At 41.6% G+C, this 20,107-nt stretch overlaps 2 protein-coding genes across 2 annotated transcripts in view; both read right to left on the bottom strand.

Moving 5' to 3' along the window:
- Positions 1 to 949: 949 nt before the first annotated feature.
- LOC139156483 (tigger transposable element-derived protein 1-like) lies at positions 950 to 4,044 on the bottom strand. Its single transcript, XM_070732129.1, has 2 exons — positions 2,627 to 4,044; positions 950 to 2,426 (listed from the first exon to the last, which is right to left on the bottom strand). Exon 2 carries the CDS (start codon positions 2,095 to 2,097, stop codon positions 1,009 to 1,011), a length of 1,089 nt encoding a protein of 362 aa, XP_070588230.1. The 5' UTR covers positions 2,098 to 2,426; positions 2,627 to 4,044; the 3' UTR covers positions 950 to 1,008.
- Positions 4,045 to 4,782: 738 nt separating this feature from the next.
- STK17B (serine/threonine kinase 17b) overlaps positions 4,783 to 20,107 on the bottom strand; it is a 31,884-nt gene continuing 16,559 nt past the window's right edge. Inside the window, exons 4-8 of the mRNA XM_070732128.1 lie at positions 12,237 to 12,381; positions 11,098 to 11,224; positions 9,226 to 9,274; positions 7,504 to 7,683; positions 4,783 to 6,004 (exon numbers count right to left, since the gene is read on the bottom strand). Coding sequence (XP_070588229.1) covers positions 5,728 to 6,004; positions 7,504 to 7,683; positions 9,226 to 9,274; positions 11,098 to 11,224; positions 12,237 to 12,381 — 778 coding nt within the window. The 3' untranslated portion in view covers positions 4,783 to 5,727. The remainder of the gene's footprint in view (positions 6,005 to 7,503; positions 7,684 to 9,225; positions 9,275 to 11,097; positions 11,225 to 12,236; positions 12,382 to 20,107) is intronic.

Below are 20,107 nucleotides of genomic sequence, written 5' to 3'. Positions count from 1 at the left end.
AGCCATCACGTGGTATAGGATTTCCTAAATGAGCAGGGGATTGGACTAGATGATCTCCAAGATTCCTTCTAACTCTATTCCATTGCATTCCATTCATTTCTAATTTATCAGACATTCATGAATAATGAATCCATCATCTCTGTGCAATTAAATCAATTAAAATGAATTTTCACTATATCTAGAGCATCTGATATAAAATATTCATCATTGGCCATTAGTTCAGTAAGCAAGTTGATATTTAATCTACAGTGATCCCTCGATTATCGCGAGGGTTCCATTCCAAGACCTCTCGCGATAATCGATTTTTCGCGATATAGCGGTGCGGAAGTAAAAACACCATCTGCGCATGCGCGCCCTTTTTCCATGGCCACGCATGCGCAGATGGTGGAGCGACGAAAGTTTGGAGGCTGGCAATGGTTGTTTTTCATGCCGGCCACACACACCCCAGTGCCTCCGGGCTCCTCGCCGCTACCCCCCACCCGCCCGATTCGCCCCTCTCACCGGCTTTCTTGGGGCACGAGTCCTCCTTCAGCAGCGCTTGTGGCAACGGCTTCTCAGCTTTTAGAATGCCCGCCTCCTTCCTTCCATCCATCCCTCCCTCCCTCCCTCCTTCCCTCCCTCCCTCCTTCCCTCCCTCCCTCCCTCCCTCCTTCCCTTCTCTCCTTCCTTCCGTCCTTCTTCCTTCCCTCCCTCCCTCCCTCCTTCCTTCCCTCCCTCCTTCCCTCCTTCCTTTCGTAAAAAGCACTTAAACAATGACAGAATAAAAAACCCCAGCCCTCACCTGTGTTTGAATTTCATTCACTCAGTCATTCATTCATTCTTCTGTATGCCACTCAGTCCCAACACTTTCAACCCACAAATTACCATTTCCCATCCCCTTAATTACTGTACTGTACCTCTACCTGTACCTGTACTGTACACATTGAATAACACACTTAGTCATCCTGATAGAAATAATAACAATATTTATTTACATTTTTACATTTTGGGGGGGGGGGGGTAGCATAACTAGGATAACTCGGGATCTTCTTCTATCACCATGTCTACAATGGACGCTGCAGGTGATGGTGTGACAGACCTCTTGGTTTTTGTGACAAACATAGTTATAGGCAGTTGTTGGCGCAGTTTCTTTTTCTGGGCTAACATGGCTCTGTATGGTGCAAAGGTGTTGTCAAGGGAGGCCTTAAATTGTATAGAGCGAGTCATGTTGGGATCCCAAAGTTCCACCATGCGTTGTACATTTGCAGCAGCTCTGTTCAGTTCTGCAAGCCGCTCAAGCGTTAGGCCAACATCTTCTTCTTCCTCAGCTTGGTCAGCTTCCGCTTCCTCCTCTTCTTCACTCGCTGACCTGGTCAGCTCCTCCAGATCTTTGTCTGTCAGCGGTAGGCCATGCTCATCAGGCAAACCATTGACTTCCTCTGGTGTCATGTCAATGAAGCCTTCTCCACCCAGTGCCTGTGCCAGCTTCACAGAGTTCTGGACTGCAGCATCTTGAATTTCTTCGGGAGCAAATCCCTTGTAATCATGCACCACTTCTGGCCACAATTTCCTCCAGCAGGCATTCATTGTCTGTGACTTCATATCCATTAAGGCATTCTGAATGTTCTTCAGACAAGATGCAATTGTGTACTGACGCCAGTAGGCCTTCAATGTGAAGTTTTCATCAGCATCCATTGCTTCCACGATGCTTCCAACAGAATTGCGCGTGTACAGTGCCTTAAATGCGCGGATAACACCTTGATCCATCGGCTGGATAAGCGATGTGGTGTTTGGTGGCAAGAATTCGACTTGCACCCCATCATGTTCATGTGCCAGGTCATCATGGCCTCCAGCATTGTCCATTAGGAGAAGCACTTTGAAATAGAGTCCTTTGCCAGCCAAATAAACCTGCACCTGTGGGATGAAGCACTGATGAAACCAGTCCCGCGTGAGGGGTTTTGTAATCCATGCTTTAGGATTATGCATCCAGTACACTGGCAATGCATTCTTATTTCTGTTCTTGAGGGCTCTTGGATTTCGTGACTTATAAATTAGCCCTGGCTTCATCAAAAAGCCTGCTGCATTCCCACACATGATCAAAGTCACTCGATTTTTCATGGCCTTAAAGCCAGGGGCTTTGGCTTCATCTTACATCAAGAAAGTCTGTGAAGGCATCCTCTTCCAGAACAGGCCTGTTTCGTCCACGTTGAACACTTGTTCTGGAAGGTAGCCCCCTTCTGCAATTAGGTCTTTAAACGTGCGCTGGACGAAGTTTTCGGCTGCACCTGTATCTGCTGAGGCAGCTTCTCCATGCAATGACACACTTTTCAGGCCATAGCGCCGTTGAAATTTCTCAAACCACCCTTTGCTTGCTGTGAATGTGGCTGGGGCTGAAGAAGCAGAAGATGTTGATGGCTGGGGGTCTTCAGAGTCACCAGCACCTTCATCTACAGAGAATGACAGGAAAGGGAGAGAGAAGTGACTTGAATGAAAGTATACAGTCCTTCCTTCCTTCCTTCCCTCCCTCCTTCCCTCCTTCCTTCCCTCCTTCCCTCCCTCATTCCCTCCCTCCTCCCTTCCCTCCCTCCTTCCTTCCTTCCTTAAAAAGCACTTAAATAATGACAGAATAAAAAACCCCAGCCCTCACCTGGGTTTCCCTCATCTGCATCGCCTCCTTCTGTGTCTGCAAGACGGTTGTACAGTTGCTGCGCCTTGGTTCGTATAGTGTTCGTATCCAAAGCAATGCTCTTTTTGCGGCAGTCTTGTACCCACACGGACAAAGCAGCTTCCATCTTCATAAGGCGTTTGTTTCTAGGCGTCACCATTCTTTTTGCAGCCTTGTTGAACATTATCTGAGAAGTTTGCCTTATCTTCTTTTCGTCTTTCCGAATGTATCGCACAGTCGATTCGTTGATCCCATAATGCCGACCAACATCTACATTAGAACGTCCCGCTTTCAGCATGTCCAAAAGTTCAATTTTCTCCTTAATTGTCAGCATCTTCCTGCTCTTTTTAGCGTCGCCGCCTCCACTCCGCGTGCAACGTTTAGGAGCCATCTTCCAACAAGTCTTAACAAGTTCCAACAGTTCCAAAAGTTTCAAAGCACGCTGAGCAAACAACACTGATTGGCCGAGATTTCTGTCCATCAGCATTGTGGGGCGAAATGTTTGCAATGACAACGCTGATTGGCTGTAATTTTGCTGCAACACCATTGCCGGGCAAACTTTTTGCGACGGCAAAGCTGATTGGCCGAGATTTTGGCCAACCAGCAATGGCAGACGTCAGTTTGGTGATGACGTGTGACATCATCGGGCGGGAAAAAACCGTGGTGTAGAAAAAAAACCGTGCACGTATTTTTAATTTATTATTTTTTGAAAAATCGCGATATAGCGTTTCGCGAAGATCGAGATCACGAAAATCGAGGGATCACTGTATTGTCATAGTTAAAATAAACTCTCCATGTCTGTCTAATTTATTTTGGGGATTGATGACACCAAGCAGAAAAATTATCTGGATCATGTCATATTTATCTAAAATTTCTTTGTTCTATGGTTTCAATTCAAACAACTTTTTTTTGGGGGGGAGGGAGATATAATTCATTTTATGAAGCTTTCTAGATTAAGCTTTGAGCCTATAGTCACAAAAAAATTGCAAGAATTAAGATTTGACCCTTTCCTACTTTTAATTATTTTTTTTTATGATTCACTTTATCTCATTTCAGAAATAATCTTTTTTAAAATTCATTCTCTCTCTGCCAGTAGCCACTTACAAAGTCCCATTGATATTGAACACAAAACAAAGAAGTCAGAAAACAATTAGAATTCCAATAAAATTACTGTATATACAAATGTACGCATTAACTAGGAAAACTTACAAAATTAGACATATTGAAAATTTAAAAATGTCAGATTCAAGTTGTATCCCAAATTTACATATATATACAAGTGTTTATAAAATCTCAAAAGTTATGTCAATTGCAGGCAAAAATTACTCAGGTACTCAAAATATTAAAAAAGATTTAAGACTGGAAGGAAAGAGTGAGAAATGTAAACTTTTTAAAAAAAACCCACAACAGAAATATTTATTGTATCATATACTTTTTTTTATAAAGTGCTATAATAACCGTTATTGTGGCATGCTCTTTCACTTTTCTTTCTTTCTTAGTAAAATATATTAATGTATTACGATTTTTAAAAAACTTCCTAAGAGTACCAATTCTAAAAATTAAATTAGGCTTTTAAACTGAAAATCAAGAAAAAAATATGGCTTTCAGTATTGAAATTTTGTACTAATTTTAGGCTGCTCTTGAAAATTGCACAATTTTTCTCCTTTCTGCATCATCCCTTATGGATGCAGTTCATCTTGTTATTTGTGAGATGAGGCTAGTAAACTGAAAGCAAATCCTAATCTAATCCCTAACATGGCACATTTCTGGACTGGACATTAATGTAAATCTGAATTAATTAGATATTTAATGTCACAAAGATTGATTCTGTTTTCTCTATTTTTCTTCGCTTTATTTATACTAATGAATATTAATGAAATATTCATATTTCCATTACATTATTTCAGTTAGCAATTTTTTTGCAACATTTCCTTGGAAGTAAAATCCATGAACAAACCAGGATTTACTTCTCTGTTCACAGAAATAGGATTGTGCTATTTTATTACCATCTTTGTTGGACAAGATAAGCAATTTCAATTTACATAGCACAGAAATAATTATTTTTTTTAATTTGGGCGAATATAATTTAATACTATTACCTGATCCTGTACACTTTTCTGTAAAAAATTAACATCAAATTTAAACAAATTTAATTTATTGAATTCATAATATTACATGGTTATGATCTCCAAATAGTGGTATTGGGCATGGAGAAAAACATTACTTCCTACAGAAAAAATGCAGGGAATTTTTTTTTTTTTTTGGCACCAAAAGTATCTTTCAATCTCTTCCATCTTATTTACATAAACAAGAAATGGAAGATTTCAAAACTAAGTATGCATTCAATTCAATCCAAAAATTATCTTGGTAACAAACAAACAACAACAACAAATTTATGTTCCACATGGGAACTGATCCACGACTGAAAACGCATTCTTCCAAAAATGGGGGGACAAGGCCCCTTCTGAGTAAACATGTAAAAAAAAAAAGGATGGCTAATCAAGAACCCTGTCCAAGTACTTCAGCTCCAGTGACTAGTCCAACTAAAAACATAGACTTTAAAAAAGGCTTACTGGAGTATACTATATACTGTTAACAATTTGACTTTTTTCAACAAACAATGACAGGATGAGACTGTTCTTCTAGGAATGAACAAAAGGACTCATTTCTTCACACTGCCAAGTTCATATAGTTTCAATTACAATACAAATGCATATGTATTATCACATCACTCTTTGGCTTAGAACTTGGTTCTATTGCTAACTTTAAAAATATTTTTCTTGCCTACTTCATCAATGATCCGACCAAAATGCCATGTTTTGAATATAGAAAGTGCAAATATACCCAGTTACCTGTTTGCCTCCAAAAACAAGCCACTTCAGGTGCCAAGACTCCAGACTCCCAGGGTTCATGCCCATTGCCAGCAATGGCAGCACAAAGAAGGATCCAAACAAGATCAACTGAAAGTGCGTTTCCAGAATAAAAAAATGCAGTTGTGGCCAAGCTATAATCTCAAACCACATGCCATCAGATTAAATTAGAATCATAAATACAATCCAAGATAACCTGCAGGAGTGCATTTGTTAACATACAAAGTCTGTTGTGAGTTCTTGTAAAGAACTATCAAACCGGAATCGTTTGGAGACTGTACTGCTATCTTCTGGAATATTTTCTTTATCTTCTTGCTCAATGCATGCTCCATTAGAGATGGGCCTGCTGTTAATTATCTCTTCTATGCTCTTATTCATATTATCATATGATGAAGAAGAACTGGGGCTTTCTTCAGGGCTACACCACAATATCAATTCTCCTTGCCTAAGCCAAGAGTGGGACAGGCAGGCCTCTGCTGTTGGTCGCTCTCTATAAAGTAAAAGAAGAGGTATGTGGATTTAAGATCTGGAACTTAGGTTACAGTTGAGCCACAAAAATGGATAGTTCAATACCATTTAATACTGGCAGAGACTATCAAATAGAACTCTTTGGCCACTAGATTTGACAGGACAAGGGAAAGAAAGAGGGTTTATTCCATTCTCCTCCATAACAATTTCAACACCTGCTACCACATTCTTCAGTCAGCTATGTAATCCTAAACAAAAGCTAGTTACCCTAAATCAGCTTTTTTATCCTAGATTTCAGAAATGTTATCAGCCAGGAAAAAAATACTGACGGAAGTAAGGAAAAACAACATGAAAATTCCCTACTGCTCTTTTAATGTAGTACAGTGGAACCTTGGCTAGCGAACACCTTCGATAGTGAAAATTTCGGATAACAGCCAAAAATTTTGTTTAAAATTTGCACCATATACAGAACAAAATTCGGATACCGAACAGCCACGTGACCCACCAGAAAGAAACAGAAAAGGGAAGTCACCCCTAATTTTACAATGCCACATGTTCTCAGGCGGTGCATCGCGGGGTGTTCCACCCCCCAACACATTGTCCCTCACTTCCACCCTCTCTTTCTACCTCTGGTCTCTCTCTCTCTTGGGGAATCATCGCCAGGGGCTCTCGGAGGCTTCGCTCCATATCCAGGAGCAAAGCATCGCTTTGGCAGGGACAAGGCAGGCACGCCACTGAGTTAGTTGGTCCTGGCGGCAGCAGCAACTGCTGAGGCGGCTCCGGCGGCTTCCCTTCGAGGACAGTGGTGGCGGCGGTAGCGAGGACCTACACCATGGACGTGACATTCTTTGCGCTGCTGCTCCTCAAAGGGAAGCTGCCGGAGCCACCTCAGCAGTTGTCACCGCCGCCGCCACCAGGAACGGCTAACTCAGCGGCGCACCTGCCTCATCCCTGCCAAAGCAACACTTTGCTGCTGGGTGTGGAGCAGAGCCTCCAGAAGCCCCTGGCAAGAATTCCCCAAGAGAGAGAGACAAAGGCAGATAGACGAAAGGTAAAGTGGGGAAGGAGTAAGGGACAATGTGTGTTGGGGGGGAGAAAAAAATTCTATTTTGTGGGTCCTGGAACGGAACACCCGCAATAAACGAGGGATCATTCTATTAGTGAGTCAATAGGGACTGGGAACCAATAAAATCTATTTCCTTTATTTCTTATGGGGAAAATTGTTTAGGATACCGAACATTTTGGGTACCAACCAACTTTCCAGAATGGATTGTGGTCGTTAGCCGAGGTTCCACTGTATTTGAATCAGGGGATGTCAACCAAATTGACCAATTATACCCCCAACTTAAACATTTACCCTCCCGAGTAATCAACAGGTAGAAATATGGAGCCCATGATAGATCCAAAGTCCTCTTGCCCATTATGAATCAAAATATTGTCCTTATCTTGTCTTTCTTTCTAATGGTATATTAATGTTAAAACATTTTCTCTATCCTTCTATCTCCATCTCCACAAACTTACTCAGGATTTTTAACAAGAAGTTTTTGGATGAAATCTCTGGCCAATGATGAAACGGAAGCAAATGTTTCTTCTGAATAATCCACATTGACTTGAGAAACATTGAGGTATGTTTCTTGTTTATCTGCTCCCATAAATGGAGATTCATGTATAAGCAGCATGTATGAGATTACACCTACGCTCCTGAAATTAGAGAAGATATACGTTTTTCATGGATGTTACAAATGAAAATATTTCTTGCCAACAAATAACACATGCTAAAACATTTTTATCTTTTTATTGCTTTTTCATTTACCGTACTTATCAGAGAAAGTCATTCCAATTACAGTAGAACCTTTGGTTACAAATGCTTCTGACCACAACCAAATCAGGTCCCCACCAAAAAATCCTCTAAATGTTTTCCTCAATCGAACACAGCCATGGCAATTTCCCCTTCTGTGCTTTTTTTGGGGTGGGGGGGGTTTACACGTCTTAATTCTAATCACGACCAAATCGGGTTGCGACTAAAGTCCTGGAACGGATTACAGTTGTGACCGAAGGTTCCACTGTATACTAAAGTTTTCATATACTTGGATTACAGATCTGATAAAATATGTTCCTGAAACATTTAATGTTTTGCTTATATTTTCCACATAGAGAATTGGGCACCAGGATATTTGTCTCATCAGTGTCTTGTAACAAATGTTAACTTGATTATATAAGAAACAAAAGCCTTTTCATAAAGACTTTACAAATCCTGGCAAGCATGTCTCATGCTAAGACACAATCTAATTCTGCAATAAATTAAAAGGAAGACACCTGTCTGATACTCAATCCAAAGGATAATCGTTACAGTGAACAGAAGCAAGTCCCATATACATTCCATTGTACTTGTAGAGATAATGTGAATCATACACAAAACTTCCAGACAACAAACCTGAAATAAGTGAAGTTACGAGCAGAGTTTGAGGGCCTAAAGTCTGCAATTCAAGCATATTTTTCAGGAGCAGGACTTAAGAATATGTTCTGGTAGAATTCTAAAATTACCCAAAAGTGATTTATTTGAAGTGGAATTGGGTTACTGAAGCAGGAATGAGAGGATTGCTTCTGAAAAGTAAGCAACTGGGTTTTTTTATCCATATCCCAAACTTAAGTTAAGGACACCAGGGTTAGGATGGAACTCTGCACCTGTGCCTGCCACTCACACACACCCTGCCCCTGCACCAGGCTGGGCCGCCAAACTGGAAAGTATGGGACCACTGGTTTATACAGTAATCTTTTTTCATCTGAAATTCATATTACATATTAATAGAGAATCCAAATAAATATAAGACAGTATGATGAAATTTCTAATCATTGAGAGAAAGGAAGAAAAACAAAGATGACAAACCACCACTGGTTTGATACAAAACACTAACTTATTTAACAGATTTTAATTAATAATACTCATAGATAACAGCTTTCATTTAAATTAATCACCAACAAGTGATGCTTAAATATATTGAAGGAAAAAAGAACATAGAGATTCTATTTTATGTTGCTTCCACCTGAAAAAAAAAGTCACGGGAAATAACTGTCTACCCCAAATTCACTTTTAAGTTCAGTAAGATCATAACTTGCTCCCGAAGGCCATAAGTGTTCAAAAAGGATTTTAAAAGACTAATGAGAAAATCAATAAGCTTTTAAGATGAAACTATACAATCGAGTTATTTAAAGTTGCTTTAATCTTTTAAGAAATTACCTTACCATATGTCTGTTGCTGTAGTAATAGGATCATAATTTAAGACTTCTGGTGCTAGAAGGAAAATATACCATTAAATACAGTATTAAAATAACATTATCATATGTTAAAATAATCCCTGATCTGCCACACTATTTTACAATACACTGAGAGTGATATACAGCTCACTAAAGATATTGATTTACAAGAGCAATTGTATAAACCCACTGTATATATCCCATATTGGCTTCACTCACCTCCTACACTAAATCATAATGTTGCTTAACCAGAGTTTAGCTGTGTAAACTTACCCACTGTGTCTTGTAAATTATAGCTCAGTATGACCTGTAAACCTAGAAATCTTTCAATATTTTTATTCTTGCCAACTATTCTGATTTTTTAGGAATGTTGCCTTAGATAATTTGATTTTATTTGTGCAAACCAGAAATAGTCTTAATTTTTTTTCCATAATGCACCTGTCCAGCCTTCATGACATAGAGAGCTATATGTGATAATCAATACCTTAATTGCATTTGAAGCTGAGTGGCACATCATCAAGCTAACCGTATTAATGCTTGCACCGTTATATTTTCAACTAGCTGTAGCTTTCTGATGGTCTTCAAGGGTAGCACCACAAAGATGCATTGCAATAATTAAGTTATGAGTTGACCTGGGCATGTGCATTGCCTGAAGGACCTCTTTTAGGTATTGGGAAGCACCTACCGTGATTCCACAAAAATAAAACCCAGTCTTATTCTTTTTGTCTTGAAAATAAGCATTCAGGATGCTTATTTTCAGAAAGGTCTTATTTTTTTTGAAGTGCAGGAGGCAGAGAGCACAGAGACCGACGGGAGTAGGAGCACAGTTATGGCTCGCCCTGCACCATGGCTGCAACAGGCCAAGCTCTTGGCATGTCCTGACCTCCATCTGCCCTGCTTGCTGGCCCAACTGCTGCTGGGATACTGGCCAAGCAGCCCATGTTGCTACTGGCCTTGTGGGGGCTCTTCACCCCCCTAGCAGGGCGTGTGAAGGCCAGGGCGTGTCAAGGGCTTGGTCCTGATTGAGGCCACGGACAACCAGACAGTGGGATAGAAAGGACAGAGCCAGGGTGGCTGCCTAAACACTTTTTGCCCAAAGGGAGATGAAGCTTTGTCTGCTTGCAAAGGGGACACCTTGAAACGGAGCTAATCACTCCTTTCAAACCATCTACTTTGTGAGCACATGAAGCTTTCAGTCTTCATCATTTCTCCATCCAAGTGAAGTATTTGGTTGCTTGGGAACCGTGGAAAAAAACAATTTCTTAATGCAATATATGACCCACTACTGGAAGATTATGTCTTTATAATTGTTTATATATATTCTGAAATTGTGATAATCTGGATTTTTGTATTATATTTATACACCATTTCTATATGCAACTTTTTTATTATTTGCAAAAACTGTATCCCACTTCAAGTGACTGAAGACTTTATAGTCTGCAGAGAGGGGCGGCATAAAAATCCAATAAATAATAATAATAATAATAATAATAATAATAATAATAATAATAATTATTATTATTATTATTATTATTATATCAACCTTCCAACAAACACATAATAAATTACAAAAGTAACTGAAATCCAATATAGACATATTTTATGGTTATTTTGTGTTTTTATCATGCAGCATTCACCTCCCATTAAAAATGGTTATATATCTGGTAGGTCCAAAATTTCTCCAGTTTATTTTGAAGCTATATTTCTTCCATTTAAGGAAAAAACATGCTTTATGGTGACTTGAAGAGTGTCTGAAGATGAAAGTTTATTTTAGTTTTGAGAGCAAAGGAAATGACATTCTTCTAAAAGTCTGGCTAGTGCAGTATTTAGGGATAATGCATTAAAATATGTGCAAATTACCTTGATATTCAGGCGTTCCAACAATTTCTCGTAGTTCATCAAAATTTCCAATGTTTCGAGACAAACCAAAGTCAACTATTTTTATATCACCGAGGGGACATACACTACTCAATAAAATATTCTGGGGCTACAATAAACAAATAAACATTATTGATATCTAAATTAATTGATTAATCATTTATATTTTGAAATGTATATATCATAGTATGAACAAGGTTAGCTATACTGGGATAATCCCAGTGGAATCAATGGAACTCTAAATGTAGGTGGCTGTCAAATAACTCTTTAGTACCCATAATAGGTTATTTATTTTCATAATAAATCTAAAGATACATCTCAGCCTTTTAGAAATGTTAAAAACAAGGAGATCAAAAATTTTAAATCTTATTTTTAATTAATATCTCATGTATTCAATGGAAAGAAATGGTGAGACCACTTTTTTTTAAAAAAAATTGCCTCTTCTAATTCTAAAGTAAATGAGAGCGTTAAAGATAAAGCTCACACAGTTTTGGCACTTTGCTATTAATCTTATTATCAGCATAAATTCTAAAATTGTAAAACTGCAAGTAGCTACACAACTCTTTCAAAAGCAGCCTGCAGCTTTTATCTGTAGCTTTCCTCACTAGAATTACTTCCAACTTTTAAAAAAATGACAAAGTGAAAAATCACTTTTTAGACAAAATTAAAGAGGAGGGAAACAAATGGAAAAACTAAAGTATTACATAGAAACTGTAAGTATGCTCTAAATAATATTTGGTTTTTAAAAAATAAATATTTTGAATTTTTATCGATTTGAAATCTTAATAACTCTTTACATGATTGTTTGGCTTGTTATATATCTAAAAATATAAAGAGTTTTATGAAAGATTATGAAAAAGACTATTAAGTGTATTTTAGATATATGCTTAGTCTGAAATATTTCTCACTATGTAATAACATATTACCCATAATTTGCATTGCCTAACAGTTATAATCTTTAACATGTAAGGATTTGAATCTTAATAAATAACAGTTGAAACTCTGAAGATATATGTGGAATAAAATTTATTTACCTCCTTCTCTATGAATCCCATTTCCATAGTTATTACTTTACAATTTTTAAAATACTATCAATGAAGGTTACTATAGATGCATATTACCTTTAAATCTAGATGCACAATATTGTTTTGATGCAAATGGTAAACGCCTTCGAGTATTTGTCGTATAAGCCTAATGATAGCAATTTCTTCTATAGTTTCTTCTAAGCCAGGGAGACATAGATTAAAGATTTCTCCTCCCGCTGCGCTGAAAAAATTATATGTGAACACATGTAATTGTCAGCATCTTACTGTCAAAATAGAACATGGAAGACAGCTGTTAGCTTATAATTTCTTAAACATGCTTATTTAAAATGATATTGGTGAAGATAAACAAAAGTGAATCATTTTTCTTTTACACCTTTAGAAGAACCAGTCCTTTCAAAGATAAAATTACAGTGAAAGAAATTATATGGAAAAATGCAGAACTGAATGTAAGCGTCACAACTGTGAGCTCAGAGAAATGGCCTCACTTTCCAAAAAGGTAATAAATATCAGAAAAACAACAACAGAAACAGATTTTATTGGATACTGAAGTCTCAACACAGCCATATGTTAGACATAAAAGATTCCTTTGCCACCAGTAACACTAGTGGCAAAGGAATCTTTTATGGTGGCAAAGGAATCTTTTATTCTAACATATGGCAGTTGGTCAAATAAGTAACAATCAAAGATAATGCTCCAGAACACATGAAGCTGAATATTTAGCTTTTTTTGTTTTCTTTGGACTTTCTAGGAACACTCTTTTTATTTCTCTAAAAAATAATTAAAACATTTTATCCTGGGCCACTTTTAATCTAAGAATTTGAAAGCAAACAAAAAATAAATTGACTGGTATAAATTGTTAATTCACCACAACCTCTTAAGAAATGCAAAAAATGTAGCCTTATATTTTCTGGAATACAGTTTGATTTGGCACTCTGGTTACATACCTCCCCTGAAGCGATCATGTTTATTTATATTTCATACACGCATAATTTAAGAAAGAAGATGAAAACAACATGTATGCCAGAAATACAGCCACACATCAATGAATTTTCTTCTATTGCATTCTAAGATTCCTGTGCACACACCCAAATAATTTTTGCACACATGCAGCATACTTTGTTTTTCAACTAACTGCATGTTCTTTGCATTGGAATATATAATTCCACAACCCATAAAAGTTTTGCATCATTTGCGCTCAAGGAAAACGTGACCCAAATACAGTATACACTTCCACTTCAAGAGTAGCAGTTGATTTTGTTAATATCACATGGGGATTACCCTTCATCTTTTATCATTATAATAATTATGTGAGTTCTATGCAATTCAGTGAAAGTTACTTATTTTGGACAATATATATTTGTATATACCTTTCTGCATCCTGCTAAAAAGATTCACCCATATTTATTTCAACAAATCTGATACATTAACAGGTAGTGTAGAGATTTTAAAAGTGCTAGAAAGATGGGAATAATTTTAGAATGGATATGGCCTAAACTGACAATATAAAAAGCCAAATTGTACAAATGTGAAATTGTCACACAGCATAATTTCACACTAGAAAATAATGTTCTCTTTAGCACTTAACAAAATCAATTAGAAAGGTGACAGGATATTTATAAAAACTACAGGATATGTTAAGGATGACTCCAAAAAAGAAAGAGCATCATTTATAAAACCAAAGAAAAAACTGCACATAGAATTTACCTGAAAGATGATTTCCAAAAATTAGGCAGAAAAAAGCAATACAGGCTAAAATGCCATGTACTATCACCCACTTTCCCTACCTTATTAATGTAAAATGGCTAACTGTAATTGAAACCCATCCGACTTCACCCTTCCAATAAACAGGCACATATAAAAACTACTAGTCTATATGTACACAATCACATACACATTTACCCTCTCAAAAAAGGAGGTAAAGTCTGAGAGAAGAACAAGAACATGAAAAGTACTGATTAAAATAAACTGCCTGTAAAATAAGGTATCCCACTTATAAGCAGGTCCCTCTCTGAATATATCAACCATTCTTTCCACCACCTTAAAATCAATCTGACCATGGAATAAAACAAAATTAAATGCATATATTCTCCCCTCTTTCAAAAGAACAAGAAAAAAAAACAGGATGAAGGTAGAAAAGAACCGTTGAACTTACCTGAACGGTCTTCTCGCTGCACTGCGAAGAGAGTCCAACGTAGGTAATACTTCAGCCTTATTGGCAGGGACTGAGTTAAAAATTAGCATAATTATTATGTCCCGCCCACCACTGCCCCCTCTTAGCCAGTGATAAAAACGAAGGAATAGTAAGGAACAAAAACTTTTATTTAACAACTGTAACCCTTAAGAAACTGTGCACCTGGGCCAAAAGGCCGGGGGGGTTTGGACTCTCTTCGCAGTGCAGCGAGAAGACCGTTCAGGTAAGTTCAACGGTTCTTCTCCACTGCACTGCTCAGAGAGTCCAACGTGGGATATACCCAAGCCACATTCTAGGGAGGGATAGGCGCTGGAACACAAACTCCCTGTAGCCAGGGGCGCTGGAACACAAACTCCCTGTAGCACTCTTCTGCCGAAGGCTGCCTCCGTTGAAGCAAAAGAGTCTAGGCGGTAGTGTCTAATAAAGGTCGTAGGAGCAGCCCAGGTAGCTGCCCTGCAAATGTCCTCAATTGGCGCCTGCGTAGTCCAAGAGGCTGTGGTAGCCGCGCTTCGGGTAGAGTGGGCTGTAATCCTACCCGGTAAGGGTGTTGCTGTGGACCGATAGGCTTCGATTATACAAGTCCTGATCCATCTGCTGATGGTCTTAGATGAAACTTTTCCTCCCATTGAAGAAGGGAGAAAAGACACGAAGAGGGCCTCCGACTTTTGGAAGGTGCTACTGCGACGAATATAAATCTTAACTGCTCTTCTCACGTCCACCTTATGCCACCGCAGCTCAGATGGGTGAGAGCCATGTGTGCAAAAATCTGGTAAGACAATGTCCTGGGCTCTGTGAAACCTGGTGTTAACCTTGGGTATGAAACAGGGGTCCAGACGCAGAGTCACTCTATCTGGATGAAAAACCCAAGGGTGATGAGAAATTGGACAAAACGGGTCTGGTCGGAGAACTGTTGCTATCGCCGCCACCTGTCGTCGGAGTGTGTTGGGCGTCAACCCTTGGTCTAGTCCTTTCTGGAGGAATTCCAGGAGATGTAGTACTGAGGACGACAAGGGCGTGATTCCCTGAGCTCTGCAAAAGGTGCAGTATGCCGCCCAGGTAGCCTGGTAAATACGCGTCGTTGATGGTCGCTGTGCTGCTTGAATGGTGTTAATGACACTTTCTGGAACCTGTTTCTCTCTCATGCGGTTCCCTTCAACCTCCACACGGCAAGCTTCTACCACTGTGGGTCTGGATGCACTATTGATCCCTGTGTCAGGACCAGCTGTTGAAGTGGGATTCTCCATGGTGGTAAGATTGACAATCCCATCAGGTCGGCAAACCAGGGGCGCCTGGGCCAGTAAGGAGCTACGAGGAGAATGTCCGCCTCCTCGGAAATGATCTTGGCCACCACCCTGTGTAATAGACAGACTGGGGGGAAAGCGTACAGAAGCCCCTTGGGCCATGGTGATAGCAGTGCATTGACCTGCTCGGCCTCTGGTGTCGGAAATCGGGAGAAGAATCTGGGCAATTGCCGGTTGTGTTGTGTGGCAAAGAGGTCCGCTACTGGTACTCCGTACCTTTGCACTATTAGTTGGAACGCCTCCGGGTTAAATGTCCATTCCCCGGGATCGATTGTTGTCTGGCTCAACCAGTCCGCCTGGGTGTTTTCTATCCCCGAGATATGCTCCGCTCGGATCGATGCTAGATGTCTTTTTGCCCATGACATTAGCTTGTGGGCCTCCTGCATCAGGCGGTCTGAGCGTGTGCCACCTTGGTGGTTCACATGTGCCCTTGTTGCCACGTTGTCCGTTAAGATTAGGACATGTTGGCCGTCTACCATGTCCGAGAACGACTGTAGAGCTTTGAACACCGCTCGTAACTCCAGCCTGTTGATATTGGGATCCTCCAAGTCTGCTGGGGACCACCTGCCCTGGGCCACCTGTCCCCGTGAGTGCGCCCCCCAGCCAGAAAGACTTGCGTCGGTGGTTATCGTCACCTCCTGGTGAGCCAAGAAGGGGGAGCCCTTGGTTAAGGCCGGTGAGGTCCACCACGTGAGGGAAAGGTGAACTGCAGTGGTCAGGTGCACTTGTCTTTTTGAGTTGCTGAGACGAGCCCTTTGGAAGGGGAGGAGGAACCATTGAAAGGGGCGAGCGTGAAGCCGGGCCCAAGGAACAATGTTGATACAAGAGATGAACATCCCTAGCAGTTGAGACAGCTGTGCTAGGGAGGTCCTGTTGCGACGGGAGATGGAACAAACCAGTGCCTGTCGAAGAGTCTATTATAGCACCCAGATGGAGCAGGCGCATAGTCGGTTCTAGATGACTCTTGGCTCGGTTGATGGTAAACCCTGCCCTCTCTAGTGAATCTATTGTCCGGGCCAGGTCTTGTCTGGCTTGTTGAGGGCTTCTGGAGAGAATGATAACGTCATCTAGGTATGCTAGAAGACGGATGGATTGAGCCCTGAGGCTTGCTGTTAGAGCGTCCAAAATTTTGGTGAATGTCCTCGGAGCTGAGGACAAACCGAAGGGCATGGCCTTGTACTGGAAGTGCTGGTTGAGAAGAGAGAAGCGGAGGAATTGTCGATGGTGTGGATGGACCGGGACATGGAGGTATGCCTCCTTGAGATCGATGGAGGTCATCCAGTCCCGGTGGCGGATAGATGCTAGAATAGTGTGCAGAGAATGCATTTTGAAGCGTTGGTACCTGATGTAAAGGTTCAGCTGTTTCAGGTTTAAAATTAGGCGGCAGCCGCCGGAAGACTTGGGTACCACAAACACGATGGAATAGAATCCCAGCATCTCCTGACGCGTTTGTACAGGCTCTATTGCTCCTATGTCGAGGAGGTGTTGAACCTCCTGCAGGATGATGGCTCGCTTTTGTGGTTGATTCAATGAGGTTTCTATAAACCTGTTGGGAGGCCGGTGTAGAAATCTTAGTTGAAGACCCTGAGCTATGGTGTCCAAGGCCCAGACGTCTGTGGATATGGACTCCCAAAAGTCGGTGAAGCACTGCAGGCGCCCACCGATGGGACTGTCCTGGGAGGAGTCACTTCTGCTTTCGATAGCCTCCCCTATTGCCTCCTCGAAATGGTCTACGGGATTGTTGGAACTGTTGATTTCTGTTCCCATAGCCTCCTCGGTCAGTGCGATAGGTGGGTGTATAGGTCCCCTGACCGTAAGGTCTTGTGACCGGGGATGAAGATGAGGCGGGGTCAGAACGAAAGGACTGCCTGTGGTAATAAGGGGCTCCCCGCCTGTCCTGATGCCTTGCTGATCGTGGCAAAACTTTTTTCTTGTCCCTATCCTCAATGAGGACCTTGTCTAGGGATTCGCCAAAGAGTTGAGAGCCCTGATACGGGGCCGCAGCGAGGAGCCATTTCGATTTGGCGTCTGCCTGCCACGAACGGAGCCGAAGCAAGCGTCGAGCTGATAAGTTCGATGCCAAGGTGCGGGAGGAGAACCTAGCTGCCGCTAAAGTGGCATCCGCGGAGAATTCTGTAGTAGCAATAAGCTTATTAACATCTTGGCGGAGCCTGGCATCTTCCGGGCCTAGTCTGGCAAGCATATCCTTCAACCATAGGATGGAGGCCCTGTTAAAGAAAGATGCGGCCGATGCCGCTCTGAGTGACCAGGCGGACAGCTGATGAATTCGTCTGATCATGTTCTCCGCCCTTCTATCATCCGGCTTCAGTCCATCTGCCATGTCAGATGGCACGACTGCACTGGACATCAAGGATGTTACTGGTGTATCCACCGAGGGATACTGGAGTAGATCCTCCACCTCTGGGTCAAATGTATAGAACTTCCTGTCCCAGGCTGATGGTCCTAGGGCTGCAGTTGGCTGCTTCCAGGGCTTTTTGATGTTCTCTGCAAAGATGGGTATTGCAGGGATGTGCTCAGACTCCTTCTGTGGCTTGTTGATGAGTCTGGCTGCTGGCATGATGCCCACATCCTGAGCTGCTGGCTTTGCAGTGTTATCAGGAGTCAAAGTGGCCTTATTTAACAGAACTCTGAAGAGAGACTGCTTGAATAGACCTGCTAACGGAGGTTGCTCAGGCAAGGTGGCTTCATCTCCTGAAAGCTCATCCTCCTGGTCCATGGGCATTTCACCCAGGTCTTGGTCCTCCTGGAAGGAATCATGCACAGATGTGGCCACCTCAGGTACAGTCCAAGGATCCTGTCTGGTAGGCCTAGGGAGAGTGGAAGGCCTCTGCTGGGCACCCACTGCAATGCCCTGAGAGTAGACCGAAGCAATCATATCCTGCAAGGATGGAGACATTGTTTGCCAATTGTCCATGGGCCCTCTAAGGCCCGCTGCAGTTGGTGTGAATGTGGCTGCTGCAGCTGAAGATGGTTGAGACCCTGGCTGTATAGCTGGTCTGGACCATTCTGCCCTCTAAAAGCCTTCTGCAGGTGGTGCACTTAAAGGGCGATCAGGTGACAATCCCCCTGCACCTGTGAAGTCAAAGGTCTCCATTGGAATCTCTGAGACCGAGGGGCTCTGTTGACGTGGGGGAAGACTGCTTGAGGGGCTAGGGCCCTTCTTAGCCTTGGTTGTTTCCAATTGGGCTTCTAAGGCTTTAATCTTTTTCTCAGCCTCTTTTAGTGCTGAGGACTGGGAGGCCTTCCCTGAGGATTGGTAGGATTTCCCCTTAGATTTTGTGCCATGAGCCTTGCCTTTCCCTTTATTTGTTGAGGGAACTTTAAGCTCACTAGGGGGGTTTTGTGGTAACTGCGACATAATCATATAATTACTCACAGACAGCAAACAAGGAGAGCCTTATTCACGAGGCCAGTAGATTGCAAAATGACTAAGCAAATTGTGACGCCTAAAAAGCGCGTCATCGCCCCCTAGTGGCTGATTGGTCTATGACTTGAGAAGTCTGTTGACTGACCTCGTTGTCATGGCAACTCTTGCTAGTCTCCAAAACATGGCAGCTGGGGAAAACTTTAAGTAGCTGAGTCATTGTGCTAAAATGGCGACCGTGACGTCAGGCAGGAGGAGAAAATTGTCCCTTAACGAGGCAAGGAGAATCTTTAATCCCCATAATTTGCCATTTTGCCGGTTAGCTCTGGGGCGGCGTTCCAGCCCCCTCTCGGCAATTTAGTGCTCCCCGTGCTGATGGGGGCAATCCACTCCTGCTCGGCAATTACAAGGCTTCCCTGCCGCTGCGATTAAATTGCGGCCCTTTTAGCCACTAAATAGCTGTTTTACAAGCTTTTGAATGGAATGAGACAGCCGGGACTCCTCACACTCGGCATAGCAACCGATCCGGAGGTGCTGCCTCACGCTGGCCACCCAAGGAGGTACCTGGGTCTAATTGGGGAGGGGTTTTGATCGCTCACGTCAGTGACCCCATACCAGCGCACCCTGTCAGCAAAGCTTGCTCCGGGGAGCAGAGGCTTCTCAGGGATGAAGAGTTGGAGAACGATACCCCAGAGGGCAGAGGCTCTCAGTCCAGGAACTCCAGCTTTTATTTCCTGCAGAGGGAGATAAAAAAAGGGAGAAGAAAAGATTAGTTTTAAAGAAACAGAAGCATGCATTTATTATTAGAATCTATCTCCTAACTGGAGAGAACAAAACTCATAGTCCCTACTCTATGACTGAGTTTTTAAAACTGGCTAAGAGGGGGCAGTGGTGGGCGGGACATAATAATTATGCTAATTTTTAACTCAGTCCCTGCCAATAAGGCTGAAGTATTACCCACGTTGGACTCTCTGAGCAGTGCAGTGGAGAACAGCAGATTCACTGTGAATAGATGAAATGAATAAAAACGGATTAGACAATTGGAAAAGAAAGGGTAGAGGCCCGTTTT

Source organism: Erythrolamprus reginae, chromosome 1 (assembly GCF_031021105.1).
Source record: "Erythrolamprus reginae isolate rEryReg1 chromosome 1, rEryReg1.hap1, whole genome shotgun sequence".
NCBI lineage: Eukaryota > Metazoa > Chordata > Lepidosauria > Squamata > Dipsadidae > Erythrolamprus > Erythrolamprus reginae.
This window is presented reverse-complemented; position numbering and strand designations above follow the sequence as displayed.